At 42.1% G+C, this 15,908-nt stretch overlaps 1 protein-coding gene across 1 annotated transcript in view; it reads right to left on the reverse strand.

Annotated features, from left to right (window-relative positions):
* ELOVL6 (ELOVL fatty acid elongase 6) overlaps window positions 1–15,908 on the reverse strand; it is a 75,587-nt gene that overhangs the window by 14,806 nt on the left and 44,873 nt on the right. The window contains exon 2 of the mRNA XM_068403442.1: window positions 8,523–8,654. Within this exon, the coding sequence (XP_068259543.1) occupies window positions 8,523–8,654 (132 nt within the window). The remainder of the gene's footprint in view (window positions 1–8,522; window positions 8,655–15,908) is intronic.

Here is a 15,908-nt window from a genome sequence, read left to right on the forward strand (position 1 = left end):
TCCAGTCCCTCCTTACGGAGCCTGAATTCCCTCTCCAGGAGACACAATTTGATCCCCCCAGTCCTGCCTTCTTTATGACTGGGATTAGCTATATTCAGACAATCCTGAGGAGCAGAGTACAAAAATAATCAACAAAGCACAGCTCCACGAGCTGTTGGAAGAACCTGCACTGCTTATAAAGCATCGCAGAAAAACAAATGCCAGGGCTACATTCCTACAAGTAGTCTTTGCAACAAAGGAGAAGATAACTGGTGGAGGTAAAAAGGGTTATACTTGCATGGAGAGTCTTACACAAAGCACTTGGTGGCTATATAAGGCCCACTGGGTTTTTGGTAGAGATAAACAAGGAGCAATTGTCAGGCTGAAGGGCAGTTGCACTCAATCATTACCCTAGGAACATGAGAGAATAGCATAAATTGCTTACAGGGACACCCATGTAACCATACACTGCTGAAAAACGTGTAACTGTTTTCTTTCAAGGAATGAAAAATAATTTTTCAGCTCTACCCACACATCCCTGCATCTCATCTGACTTCCAAAGAGTCAGTTACAAGCTAACCAATAGTAATTACCTATCATCTGGTCTTGCCCTCCTCAATGTGCTGTTATCTGACACTGCTCCCTGATTATCTGGCACATGAAGGGTAGGAACTTGCAGGAACAATATTTCTTGATGAAAGCTGTTATTTCTTGAGCAATAACTCACTCTTCCATCACTAAATAATAACTGGACTTTTGTTGCAGCTGAAGATCCCTGGCACCCTGTGATGGCTGTATACTTCGTGAGATGTTTTTCTGTCACAAAACGTTTCCTACTTCTTAGATATTTATTTCAGCAAGTTTGGACTGTAGCTAAATTACTAAAAAGACAAAAAAAAAATCAATTTTCAACTTAAGCCCTGTGTTTGGTGCAAAATCTCGTAAGAATTAAGGAATCCATCTAAGGATTTCTAAAGTAGCCCATGAGGATTCATAAGCACAGTGTACCTCTTAAGCAGTCCTTAATGAATGCTTCAGGGGCATCTCCACTTGTTCCTGTGTCGTTACTGAAATTATTCTCAGCATCCAACATTATCTCAAGAACATTTTAAAATAACTGTAATATTGCAGTGATTTAAATGATAATCCGAAAAAAGTGGCATATCTATTTCTGCAGGATAAATTGAAAATACTTACAGGATCAAACGTATCAAGTTGGTAGAGTAACTGTCATGTATAGCATTGAAATGTATGTATTCAGGAGTTTGAAATTATCCTAGGCAAATAAAGCCAAAAAGTAATAAAGTAAAAGATTTAGCAGAGAGTCAAGCCAACCAATCAAGGTAGACATCACTAAAGCTGTAAAATAGGCAGATAACAAAGTAAGCAAAACCTCAGTTACAGGAAAAGACTAGCGTTTGATAGAATAAAGAAGGCTTAAAGAAGCTAAAAGTTATAATACAGCTGTAATGAGCTGCTCAGATCCATAAATTTAATGGCAATTACAGGCCTGAAGGCATTGATCTTCCTTTTTCACTCTGTCCTCCCCAGGGCAGTACTCCTACAAGCATCCAGAGAAGTTCAGATCTCAGGGATTCGCCTACAGTTGGTAAATAATAAATATATTTTATTTTTTCAGTAACCTAGGGAAGATGCTGAATGGTACAGGCACGAGGATGCACATTTGTTCAGAAGTTGTTAAACTCATCACAAAACGGTGACCTTGCTAAACTATGGCTCAACACCCATATGCGACCCAGCGTGTAAACCCTGCTCGGTTTGGCAGTGTTTATTAACACGCTTGTCTGCAGACGCAATGCTGGATTTGACAGATCATGCAAGTTAACACCTCTTAGTGTTTTATACCCACTGTCTCCAACAAGCACAAGCTGTCACAGACTTACTGAGAAGAAAATACATGGAGATTCTGTTGCCCAGGGATTTCTGCATGGGGGAGGACCTTTTATCAGGCACACAAACCAAGTACCGAGGCTCAGTAAAATGCAGAATTGCTGCCACTGGGGGACAGATGGGAGGTTTGATTTCTTTCAAATGAATTATCTACTTTCTCTCTAGTACAGTTTCCTTCTTAAGCCACCAGACAGATGTTCTTTATTCCTCAAATACACTTTTCAGTCTGCTCCCCATTTAAAATGGAGAGGAAAAGTCTCCCTCCCAGGGGGCTTTGCTTTGAGTACCACATTGATACTGAGTGGTGGCGTGCGAGGGCTCCTGTGGGCTGGGTCAGGGTGATCTCATGCAAAAGGTATAATTCAAGGTGACAAACTGAGTGTCAACACTTTCATTGATTTGTGAGAGCGGGGAGGGAATAGGGGCAAAACGAGCGCAACGGCTGCTTTCCAAATAATGTATTGAATTCACTTTGCTAAGATGTTCGGTTTTCCAGCAATAAAGACAAACAAGCAAGCAAACAGAGAAAAAAAGTTTTTAAAGAAAGGAGGCCCGGCTTAGCACTGGAAAAATAGATTTTAGTAGGATTTTTTAGCCAGTTCTATACGTATCTCCTGTAAAGTAGCATCAGTCAGATCTCTCAGTGAATCCCTCATTTACTTTCAATTGGGCTTGATTAGGTAAAAAGAGTACAACCAGTTTACATTCAAAATTACTTTGGGACACAACAGAGTCTACAACAGTAAAAGCAGAGTGAATGAAGAGGTGAGATTTCAGAAGAGGATGGGCACTTTGTCCCATGGCATCAATTACAATTCTGGGAATAAAGATATTTGTCATGGGATGCTCTCCTTACTTAGAATAAATAAGGTACATATTGGAGATACATGTTCTTGATAATACTTTATTGCTCTTAGCCTACATGTTTTTATCACCTCTACACTGTTTTTTTAATGCCAACTAGCATTTGCTTTGCAATGTATAAATTCACCCTACATAGTGCTATTTGTATTTCCCTATTGGGGTTACAGTTCAGCTTACAGAAAATAAATTTTTCGTCTTAAACTGTTAAGTCTTATGCAAGGGATTTTTGTCTTCTCTCCAATCATTCTGAATTCCTGGTGTTCACCCAACTTTCAATTTTTGCCCCAAAATGGCAATTAAAAAGACGGTTCCAATATCTGTTGCATAAGAAAATCACATAAGTACATAAAGATGAACATGGTCCTACACAAATAAATTGTTAAGTAGGTATATATTAAGCATTTTATTAATTTGGGTTCTGAGAAATGCCCTACTGAGAATATGCATTAATGCTTCACAAATATAGGGAATGTTCCACATGGAATTTGCTTGCTTTTAAGTTTATAAGAGAGAAGATGATTAATTCACCTTAAATGCTGCTTATCAATTTTAATGTTATTTGGCAAATACTGCTCTTTTCAGTAATTAATTTTCTCTTTGAATTTACTGTGAGGACCTTTATAAAATTTCAGAGTACTTTAAGATTTTGATGGGTTGCTCAGCAACATATGAAATTAAGTTGTGTTTTAATCTCCATGGCAAGTATCTGTGAATGGCAGCTCTTGAGATAGGATGTAAATTTGAATATTTTTTCATCAATTTTCCTACTTATAAGCATGATAACTAGAATATATTTCAGAGTCACAAATCATAGCAATTGAAATCCTTTCTTTAAACTTATGTTTAGTCTTTTCCGTTCAGTTCAGCTCAGGACTGAGTTCCTCAAATAAAGGCATGTTTCGGACTGCCTTGTCAGGAGCTCTCTGCAGAACAAACGTAAACCCTTCATAAAATGCTGCTGTGCTTGCAGTAACAAATCAATTACACCAGTCTCATAGAAGCAAAGTGAGTCACCTTCCTCCAGTGAGCCTTTTTGGTTTTGTTTTTCAAATATAAGACCTGTTGCTGTTTGGATACTTAGCTTTTGAGGCTCCAGCTAGTTTTGTGGCAAGCAGCTAGTGACCTCTCAGCTACGTTTGATACCATTTCTCCTACTTTGAGAGAAAGTGTTTCCCAGGCAGAAAGACATTTGGAAACCTTGTACTGACATCAACTGACTTCCACCACTGCTACAAAGCATTGCTGAATTTGGCTTAGAAACTAAGTGATCTCAGGTGATGGTAATTGCATTATGGTCTGTGGTTTGGCTAGACAAAGAGAAATTCTTCCTCTCACTGCACCAGTGATGGTCAGGCTTAGCCTCTGCCTACAAACGACTGCATCACGTCAGATGTTTTAGCTTCTTGCTCTCCCATATCAACATGACACTATTCCTTAGGGAAGACAACCTTTTGCTATCATTAGTTAGTGCCTTAACCCTGGGGCTTCTGTTGGTGGCCCCTTAAGGACAGAGAACAAGTGAAAATGGTGCCATGCTGCTGTCTTGTGTGAAGACGAGGTGATCAAACACACGTTTAAGCTCCTTGATAGTGATGCTACTCATACACAGACTCTGAGGCCTATAAAAGCAATTACAAAAATCCAGCTGAGAGGTAATGAAAACATGAATTAATGACTTTGTACCCTTGTGTGAGAGTCCTGGTCGTCTCAGCTCTGCTGATTCCTAGAGATGCCAGCATGACACTTTTGATATACTCCAAGTAAAAAATTCAATGAATGACCCTAACTTTATGTTCAAAGTGGCATGGATATAAACTGGCAACTCAGATTCGATGTGTTTTTGCAGATTTTTAACCCCAGGAAATATTCAGAAATACAGGGCTGACTGTCACTTTCATGTGTAGGTGAATCAGCAACAATTCCCTTGGGGTCTTACGAGACTGCAAAAATGAACTTTCGTGTCAGCTTCCTAACAGCAAGTTCCCGTTGACAGGGAGCAGCACAGAGCTGCTCCTACAGGACCTCAGACATAACCAGGCTGGGCAAAACCACTTAATTAAAGTGTAGAAAACAAAACAAAACAAAAGACTGAAAACATTTCAGACAACAATAAATCTCCAATGCTTGAAACAAGTCAACAAACCTGCTGGGGACTAAAAAAAACCCCAACCCACCAACCCAAGAAAAATATCCCAAACGAATTTCTCAGGAAAAGATTTCAGAAGATCATGTTTTCACAGTGGTTTCCAAGTGAAAAGCAATATTTACTGTCATTGCTCCTGCAGAAGTTTTCACTGAGAAGTAGTAACCTTATTCCAGAGACACAATGTTCAAAACTAGTCAATGCTTCCAAAGGGAAATAAAGCCGCTTTTCTGCCTCAGAAATCCTGCTGGTTGCCAGTGTTGACACAAAACTCACTCTTGACCGAGCTCCTGAATGCTCAGCAAGCTCTGTAGGGTGATGTAGTTGTTTTGTTTATTTATAAGCGTGGCAAGTTTCCTACTGTAGCTGCTACCACATTTAAATGATCTTGGCAAGAGCGAGACATACAGGATACATTCTGAAGAAGGACCATGTCATTGCCCAGCAGGCAATTTCCTTTTTTTTTAAGCCCAAAACAGATCTTTCCAGCCTCTGCTAAGTGTTACTATTTCTGAGGATATTTGAAGTAGGTAAAATGGTAGGAGTGCTAGAAGGGATATAAACACGGTCTCCAGAAAAAAGCCTCACACTGACCTTGAGACAGAATACTCATGGCTCTCCAGGCAGCTTTTTCTTCCTCAGTACAACCACCCACAGCAGACAAATACATTACTTAGAATTTCTGCAAGGTATTGCAAAAGTCATAGCACTTTAGCATCCCAGAAAGCCAAAGAGGAAGTCTTTTTAAAGTTAAGGAGCATTTTCTTGGATCAACAGTAAGTCTATAGGCGGAACATCGGCATCTCAATCTATCTGAATTGACCTTCAGAGGAAGCAGAAATGTCTTTCAGGCCACGCATATGTAAATGAAACACCTAGTTATAGTTATGCGAGGAGCCAGAAAAAGAAAGATCCAAGTTACTTGGAAAGTTTACAGCATTCGAAGTCTAGTGCAGCTTGCTAAGAGAGTCAATAAGGCTAGCAGTGACCGACGGCCCTAGAAAGGACAGTGGTGGTGAAACACCAGGAAATGGATGTGCCAATTAACATTTTTTATAAGAAGTCTTCATCCCAGGTTTTAATTAATATTCTGCATTTCCTCTGTTTTTCAGGCAAGAAGTAAAGGGTTTTTGCGTTTGGGTTGGTTTTGTTTGGGATTGCATGTTACTATGGAAGCTACAGAGGTGTCATGTTCTGTCTCACAGCAAACATTTTGGGTCATTTTTCCCCTTCCCTGCTTCACTTTTCTGCATACTATACAGTACCTCAGAAGTGCAAAGCTTTCTAAGCATAGCCATATAATTTTCATAATCAACTGATCCCCACTAGCAAATCCAGCAGCTTAAATGCTCAGTGCTCCTGTATAGTCCAAACACCTCACACTCCTGTTCATCCCTCCCCTCTCTACCCCGCTGTCTCATTTCCTGTCATGCAGAGGAAAAGGTGAGTTCTGCAGTGCTTGGGGAACACTTGTCCCTCAACAGTGCTATTTGAGCTGATGGAGAAAGCAAACCCTGCAGCGGTGAATCCCTCTCAGACTGCACCCTTCTGGCCACTGCTCCTCATCTGCACAATCAGAGCTCACCTCAAGTGCCTGCACTGTGGGGCACGGCAAGAGGTGGTCTCTGTGGTAGGTTCATCCTGGAAACTTATACCTTCAAAACCTGAAGTCCACATTTTAGATTTCACCCAGCATCACTCAGCAGCTCATGCTGGCCATGCGTTAGCTATTTCATATGTTTATGATGGGAAACTCCACTTAGCAAGTAATGAACGTGTTGATTTCAAAGTCCATCTAGAAAGCACTTTCACAGTGTGGTGTATATTCTTGCTATTTGTTGATCGGTGCATCGCTTATGATTTTGGGAGGAAATTAATCAGTGAAATTGCTTAAAAGCCCCACACTGTGAATGTCAGCCACAGACCCATCTCAAAATACTGTGATTTCAAAATTCATCCTAGACACCTTCTGCAAAGGATGGTTCTGAAATCATGCTTCCACCACCTCGGACTGGGAATTAAACTACAACTGCTTTGTGTAAGTCAGCTAGCTTCTAGTGGCTACATTCAATAAGAAAGTGTACACATTTTGGGATCCAGATGGCTACAAATCACTTTACAAACTGATCCACAAATGACATGCCATCTAGGAACCAATTCAAGAGCTACTGAAATTCATCTGTTTCTAGAACAAATGATGACAATTGCTTACAGGACCCTAACAGCAAAGCTATGTTAGACACACAGCCAGAAGTACACCACCAAATGCAAACAGATGAAAACTATAAATTTTCACAGTTTAGAACTTGCTCTCAAAATCATCCAGACTGCTCAAAGTTCTGTCTGGACTAGGATATTTTTTTTAAAGGTATCGATAAACTATTAAAATCAAGCCAACATAAAATTCTTCTGTTAGCATGTCCTAGCTGGATGAGACAACTTAGAAATACAATTTATTTTCCCCTGCCAGAGTTTTACAAAGTGTCAATGTGATAAAACAATTCTGGAGGAAAAAAGGAAAAGCCACAAAAGAAAGCAAACTTCTCCATTCCTGCTTTATTTTACTCTGTAGAAACTCTCAGCTCCAACTATTCCCATCCCATGAAAAATCATGCACCCATCACAGCTGCTCAGTAAGCAAACCTGTTTTATGTACTTGTGAACTAATATAATCAGTAATTATTATATTGATATTAGAAAAAGATACAGGTATCAGTGTTCGATAATGGTTTGCAAATAGTCTCTATGCTGTTGAGTGAACTATAACTTACACTCCCAATAGGCACTGAAATGAAGGATAATCCTCAGGTCTTCTGTGTACTGTTATTAGTAAATTGTACCAAAAGTTTGTATGTTTGTAAGGGCTATTTTTGTAAGCATTTGTTCATTCATTCATTTATCTTCAGCCTCATTAAAAATTGGCATATAAAGCAGATAAAGTGGAACTCAGGTTGGTCAGTTTTACTCCTGACTTCAGCAGCTATCAAGAATCTGAACCTGACTTTCTCCATACGCGATGATACAGAGTCAACACACAGCTAGAGAGATGGGCATCACTAAAAAGTAGCCTTTCCCTGTGGAGCCACCCTTTTGCTACATTCACAAGCTCATTGCGATGGAATAACCAGAAGACAGTTTCCGTTTTCAACTACAGTGGCCTAATTTACCTGTCATCAAAGCAGTGACTTTAGGTTTACCTCACTGTAATGGAGATCAGAGTCTTGATTAAATATTCCATATATGCACCCATATAAACGTAATACTAACTAGTAATTGAAAACAAGACTAACATCTTAACGTGTTTATTTATTTCCATTTGTAGCTTGCATGGTAAATTTACTGCAATGGTAAGTGGTTTTTCTTGTGTCCTCACTTTATTTTCACCTTTGTTCTTCAGAAGGGTTATTAATTTCTCTCCTCTTCAAATGCTGTATGACGTGGTAAGTCAAAGGGGATCATTTCAATGGTGAGAAGTGGATCAGGACACAACCCTGAATAGCAGAACTAAAGAAATGCCATTTCTGGGTGAGCCTGTTGTCGAATGAGCAGTGCTGTTGTATGTGAAGAACCCCAAACCCTCTTCATGGACTACTGTCAAAAGCAGTTGGTGTGAAGAAATGCCTACCTGAAGACGGCAAGGCTCAGGGACCAGAGCACTAGTGGTTTCCTCAGTTCAAATTTTGCTCGTTTGTTCATTAGGTGCCGACCACCAAATATAAAGGCAGCATACAGAGCTGAAAATAGGAATGATTTCTTCCTGCAAAACAAAACCAAAACACACCTGTCAAGAATTTAATTAGTATTAGATACACAGCAGAGTCACATCTGGACATAACTGCCAAGGGCTTGTGCATTTCCTTGAAAGGAAACTCTTTCGAAGGCACTCCTGCAGCCCAGCTGAGATTGTCGTCAGTGTATGAACCTACATGCCTGCACATAGGACCAGGTCCAGCCAGTGGCAAAACTGACCCTGGGGAAGTTCTCCTGAAAAAGGATAGCCAAATTTGGCTCCCCTTCTCCCCCAGTTTCAGAAGACTAAACTTCTGTGAGGCACAGAGTAGATACAGCAGAGCCCAGACACACTTCTGCAAGCACAACACAGTTGATACTTGAACCAGCTGATCACGTTTTAGAATAGAATAGAATGGACTATTTCAGTTGGAAGGGACCTACAACGATCATCTAGTCCAACTGCCTGACAATTCAGGGCTGACCAAGTTAAAGCATGTTGTTAAGGGTATTGTCCAAATGCCTCTTAAACACTGACAGGCTTGGGGCCTCGACCACCTCTCTAGGAAGTTTTGTGGCTCATTTCTCATTTTCATACCATATTTTGTTTCCTGCAGGCTCCTTGCTACCTGGCAATTTAGTTTCCCAGTATTTCCCCCAAGAAGACACTTAAAGAGTTTGAGCACTGCAACACAACATGAAGAGCCTCATGAAGAGCAGAGAACCAGCAACAAGACGTCAATAGCCCCATTAGGCACCAACCATGCTGGGTGGCATCACACTCCTGCACAAGCCCTGCCTGCAAGTGCCAGTTCAGGAAATCCAGTGAATTTGCTGAAAGGTCAAGGACTCTCTTAAGGAACTTTAGTGATACTCTTAGAATTGCAACTTTTATTTTTAAAACTGCCTGATAGTAGTCCAGCTCAGCAATAATCAGCAAACTTTCGAACTCTGCTACTATAACTCATTGTAAATCAACCATAAGAGGTCAAAAATAGATTCAGTCTGGGATTCCTTCCCACACATCACAGTATTACACTGACTATGACTTAATGATGTACAGCATTAATGGTGGCCTTACTGGATGGGCATATACTTAGAAACAGATTTTTCTCTACAAAATCTATAATTATATGCACAAATATCAGTGGACTATGGCTCTGCACCAGCAGGTGCTGGTTCTTTTTGGATTGCAAAAAGAAAGACACAAAAACCCTCAAGAAAGTGGATATGTATTAATATCTCAGAAAAGGTGGCAGAAAGCTACAAGATCTTATGTCCCTTCTAACACTGGGAAGCCCGAGACGATGCAGCATCAGACAGGCCTGTGGTCAGGGCACAGCACGCTGCACAGACTTCCCGTCAGGGGCGAGGTTCTCCCGCATTGTGGTCTTTAAAGTTTTTACAGGATTTTCAGTTGAAGGGATTCATTTGTTTATATGAAAGTATGTTGCTTCACCTCAAGATAAAGACAGTGACCTGCTCATGGTGTCACTACGGGTGCCAAGTAGGTGCCACCTCCAGGCTCTTTCATTACGATTAGTCGCCTGAGAGTACCCCATGGCAAGGAATATGTGCAGTACAGCACGGTCCTGAAGGCCAAGCAATATGTGCAGCACAGTACAGCACAGCACAGCACAGTGTGTGCCTGTGCCTCCTCCGGGCAACTGGTACATGGATCACAAGCTCCTCAGTGGGCAAGGGTCTTGCCATGAGGTCCAAGAAAACTAAGAAAAGTTGTAGCAGCACATCTGATTGGAAGTACGAAGAAAGCACCTGCACTTTCACTGGAAACAAATGAGTTTTACGTGAGTTTCAAAGCTAAGTAAAAGCAAAGTCCAAGGACACAGAGGCAGATCAATATGCGGGCAGCAGCATGCAATTTTCTGCCAGCTTAGAAACTCCTCTGTTTCTATTGACACGTTTACAGCTCTGTGTTGCAAAACACGGGTAACTGCATGAAAATGCGACTGGTGCTTTGCACTGAGAAGGGAGGACCTGGCGCCTGCGGTCCCCCGGGTGAGCTTTAGCATCCGCACCGGAAACAAGCCCCAGGAAGATCAGCATGACCACAGAGCCAGTGCTCTCTCACCTTGCGTGTTGAGATGGTCTAATTGCCATGGCAATGTTTATCACAACCGGGTTTTGAAAAACCACAAAGCCTCGGCCCTTATTCGTCTCGTAATAAGGAAAAAAAATTCATTTTCACTTCTACGTTCTGAATTTCACAGCCAAGGAATGGGCAGAATTACCACATTTGATAGCATGATTGCAGTTCAGCTTGGCTGGAGTTCAGTAAATATTTGTTAACCAGTCTGAGTAGTGATGAACCACCTCAAACTTGCTCATACCAAACCGCCTAACTGTGAAGACAAGATTTATGGGTTATGGGACAGAAGCAGACTCTCAGTGTGAGGTGGGTCTGTGTTCACATCTCCTTCTCTCTGCAACCCCTTCAGCACCAGCATGCCTGTGCAGACTGTTGCCAACCTGGGCATGGGTGAGGGAAAGCAGAGGGAGTGTGATGGGCTGTACCACAGTCTGCTGTGCTCTCCTGGCTGCCCCAGAGCATCAGGAGAGACATCTGCTCTGCATGCTTCTGTCCCTTCAATCCCACAAAAGTCTGGGCTTACAGCACTTGGTGCAGACAGGCAGCAATGCACACAATGAGATATGGAGATATGTACACACATGTATGGCCACTTGAGCCAGGTCATGTGCAGGGTCCCTCCTGTAGGTGCAAACCCCCCCACCTCACAGCATTGCAGTGGGAGTCCCTCACGATGCAGGCAGGAAAGGTCTGTCTTGCACTGGTCCATGCATGGAGCTCCAAAGCAGCCGAGAGCAGTGCAAGATGACAGCTCGAGCAGTGTGGGATGACATCTCGGTGCAGGGGAAAAGATTGCAACACCGTGCTGCCATGCAGCTGCCAACAGGACACAGGCTACAGGGGCTGGCATGGGACGAGGTCAGGATTTAAGAGCAGTAGCTAGAGATACTTTGCGGGAAGGCAGGCAGGCAGGAAGCAGTTCAGTCCTGGATCAAATACAGACAAGACTTCAAAGTAATTGTTCGACTTCAGTTCCAATTCAAGAAAAAAAGACCAGTCTGAATGAGTCAGCAGCTCAGGTTTGTGCTCTTGTCTCCCTTCCTCCTGGGCAAGATACTCCATTTATTTACACCTAGTAACATTTAATTTTACTTCTTATTACTGAAACTATTTTTTGTGAGTTCAGCCAGTCTAATGAGGCCAATAGTTACATTATACTAATTAGAACAGACAAATCTTAGGTCACTTTTAACAGCTTTGTAATGAGTTCAGCACTATTTGCAATGACAGTAAATGATATTCCCGCAGTATACAGCTTTGTATTGGTGGTGGCAGACACGAGAAGATTTGACTGCATGCATGATGTGAACTGCAGAGAGCAGCTGTAAGCAGTTTCAGACAAGGAGGGATGCAGTAGTATTATCTCCTATCAGAGGTAAGCACAATACTGAACAACGATTAGGCTGATTTTGAAATCATCTCTCTGTTTTGACACCTGCTGACAGCTTTTCATAACTTTTACTTTTTGCATCCAAAGGACTTTGAATTTCACCCTCTTCGCAGCATAATAATGGTTAAAAGGACTGGGTAGTCCAGGTGATATAGTTATAAAGGCGTTGCAGAGGTATGTACTCTTAAGATAATCTGTTTAACTGCATTAGACTGGTATTAACCAGCTTCCTACCAGTGTTTTTATGATGGATTTTCCTGAAACATTCATGACTACAGTCTGTTTCCCGGGCTGGTGACACAAAAAAATGGCAATCTGACAGCAATCAATAAGATCTGATATGGTTTTAGCCAAAGGAGGCTAATATCAAATGAGCATTTTTAAAGACAGAGTTTTGGAATTGTTCTGGAGCACTGCAACTTTTCATTACTATTATCTGAAGAGCAACTAAATAGAGCAGAATGATGACAAAAAAAAACAAACCTTGAAACTAAAAAAAAAAAAAAGGTCCCCAAAAGTAAGTCAGTAGCAGACTCGCATCCAGTAACTTCAACGTTAGCACATTCATATGTTTGTCTTCAATTCTGTTCTGCAGGGTAACACTGTAGACATAAAGACAGGGCTGCCAAATCCTCCACATTTTTCTGGCATTTCTGTTTCTCACAGTTGTCTCCCACCTTCCTACATTTTCAGACTTCAGGGACTAAGTACTATCTCTACTGAATACAACTCCATGTTTCCCCATTGAACATTGCCAGCTCTTTCCCCCGAAAGGGAAACAGAGGAATTTTCTGGAGAACCTATAAAATGCTCTGCTTGGGCTGGGGGTTACTACAAGAAATGGAGGCAAGAGTTTAGGGCTACAGGCTGAAGATGTGAGGCAGATCTTGTGGGACGCTACCACAGAGGTGGCCGTATCACGAGGCAAGGGGACAGGCAGAAGCAGCTGACGTGACGGGAGAAACAGAAGAGAAAGGCTGAATGATAAAGATGGGAACAAGTGAGGGGAGCTGGCAGCCATGAGGTGGATGTGAAGATATGATGGCATGGAAGGGAAGGAGGCTTGAAGGGTAACAACAGGGAGAGAAGTATGGCAGAGAGGCATATTAAAAGAGGGGTAGATCCAAAACAATTGCTAAAGTGTCTTAATTCTGCACTAGAAGGAAAAACAAAGGCTCAGCTACTGTTTCATGGCAGAATTGTCTAAACCCAGGAGCTTATTTCCTTGTGTGTGTTTCCCTTCTCTCCTCAAGCCCCTGGAGGGATGATGCTTGCACCCACGGGCACACCAACAGGCTCAGGCTACCCACTCTGAACACAGAGCTTCAGTAACTCTCTTGCAAAAATCCTACAGCAGGGACAGGTGGTATTATCATCCCCTGGACTGCAGAGCCCACAGGTTCTGTTTCTCCCTCTGCACTGTGTAAACCAAAGAGAGGTGATGTGTTTTATTGAGGATGGATGAAGGTTTGGGCATTGATGGGCTTTTTAGAAGCTGAAATCCTTTATTAGGTCTGCCCTACAGCAGAGGTATGGAGACAGGAAAGAAGAAAAGGAAAACAAGTATAACTGAGAAGAGGGAGGCAGAAACTGGAGGTGATACAGAAAGACAGAGGAAATCCACCCCACCAGGAACAAAGCTTCTCCTCATTCTCAGCCAGGGAGTCCCACCCAGGAAAGCCCACTCAAGCACCAAGGAGCGAGAGGGAGAGATCAGTCATCCAGCCTCAGGCAGGAAAACACAACACGGAAAGGGGTGGCAAATAATCCAAAGAGGAAAGCAACGGTAAACAGATGGCTGAGGAGTAAGAAATCCTGACTCCCCCAGAAGTACGTTATTTATAAAATACTGAAAGTATAAAAAATACCACAGTATTCTGAAATAAGGGGCAAAAGCCTTAGGGTGAGCCTCATGCACAGCAGCACAAGACAACCTGGCATCTCTGATGCAAAGCGAAATAGCCCTGAATATTGCAGTGCTGCTGAAGGAGGTGGTTTCAGCCTAGATGCACTGTTGTCATTTTTTTTCCCCTGAAAATAGCAGCCTGAGTCAGTATTGTAGAATTCTCTGATGTTAATGGGTAAACTGAAACAGATATAGATGTGTGCTATAAAATTTAATATTTCCATAGAATTTTCTTTGTTAAGGAAAATCCTTATAGAAATGCACACAGGACAACCTTATCTAGATCTTTTAGTTGTCCTCTGTCATGTAATACAGGATTACCCTCATAACAGCATTCAGTAGAGGAGTAGTAAAGTGAAGCAGTGTTATCCCCCTCTATTTACATTCTATACAGTTTTAAAAACTTTTTTTTTATCAAGATGTATTTACTTTGCACAGGCCGAGCTCATTCTTAAATTCATTACCACTTCTTCATGTGCTGTAAAGGGAGCACAACAGGTAAAGAAAAAACCATTGCAGTTGCCAGAGCAGAGTGCTTCTGGCAAGTAAACAGGCAATTTCAGACTCCCAATGTTTTTCTTTTGGCCTTCTTCATCACCATTTTATTGACTTTAAAAAATAGATTTTTACTGAAAAAAAAAAAAAGAAAATAAACCCAGGATGCTCAGTAAGATGAAAGATAAGGCACTTTTCTTACCAGTTTCTCCCAGCTTTCAACAGAAAACAACCACTTGTGTTTATAATCGAAGCTCCTAATTTCAGAGTCTAATTAAAGTGCTTTAACCTGAACCAGTGTGAATCACACAGCACACCCATGTCCACGGCTCACAAGCAGTGGCTGGTAGCCTTGGCAAAGTTACTTTCTCTCTGGTGCTTAGTTAAAAATCACATGTTCTGTATAAAATCACACGTTTATGTATAAAAAAGGGTGTGAAAATGCTTCTCAGTCTCTCAGTGTTTCTACCTCAGAAACACTGTCAAAGCAAACCTTTCTCTCTCTCTCCCCCCAGATATAATTTTGACAGAACCAGCAAGAAGAGATCCAATGTGTGGATATGCTAGATCTGCATACGAAAATATAACCTGTACTCGTGGCTTTGATTTTGGTTTCTGCAGCTGTTTCCCATTGACTCTACGAGCGTTAATAATGGAGAAGGACACGCAGAAGAGGAAGCCTATCTGATACACACATGCCAAACCATCTGATTTATTCCTACAGCTCAATATCCTTTGACATATTTAGAGCAGCAACGGCGACAGTCACACACACAGGTAGGTGACTCACTGATGATGTCTTTGACGTAACAGGCCATCAGAGAGCAAACAGGGATGTATCTCATACTGATCACCTGATCCCTTGATTTCTAAAGCCTGCGTCTCAAAAGACCATTTCAGCCTCCTCGTGACAAATCCTGTCGGATATGCAGGTCTGTGCTCGCCCCCAGGGCCAGGGCAGCTCCCCAGGCACCCCTCTCCCTGCTGGGAGCAAGGGAAGAGAAGTCAGTGCCCCTGGAACAAATCCCAGCCAGGGACTGCTATTCCCCCCATCTGCCTTTTCTCTGGGGTCTTGTTCCCATCACCCAATTCATGTAATTACTGACAGACAGTACCTGCATCATCAGCCCAACTCCTTAACCCACGGAAAGGAAGGCAACACGGCTTCCAGCTGGGAGGCTGCCAGAGGAACTGTCCCAAGCTCGACTCAGACGAAAAGGATGGAGGAGAAGGACTTGCATGTGCACTCCTTGCTCCACGACGGCAAACAGCTGAGCCGAGGCATAGCCTGAAGCCCAGGTCCCCCATTGCCCAGGCTGGAGCAGGAAAAGTGAGAGCTGCAAGGCCAGCTACCTCTGAAGAGTAAAGCAACTATTTTTTT

The sequence above is a fragment of the Nyctibius grandis genome, chromosome 6 (assembly GCF_013368605.1).
Source record: "Nyctibius grandis isolate bNycGra1 chromosome 6, bNycGra1.pri, whole genome shotgun sequence".
Lineage (NCBI taxonomy): Eukaryota > Metazoa > Chordata > Aves > Nyctibiiformes > Nyctibiidae > Nyctibius > Nyctibius grandis.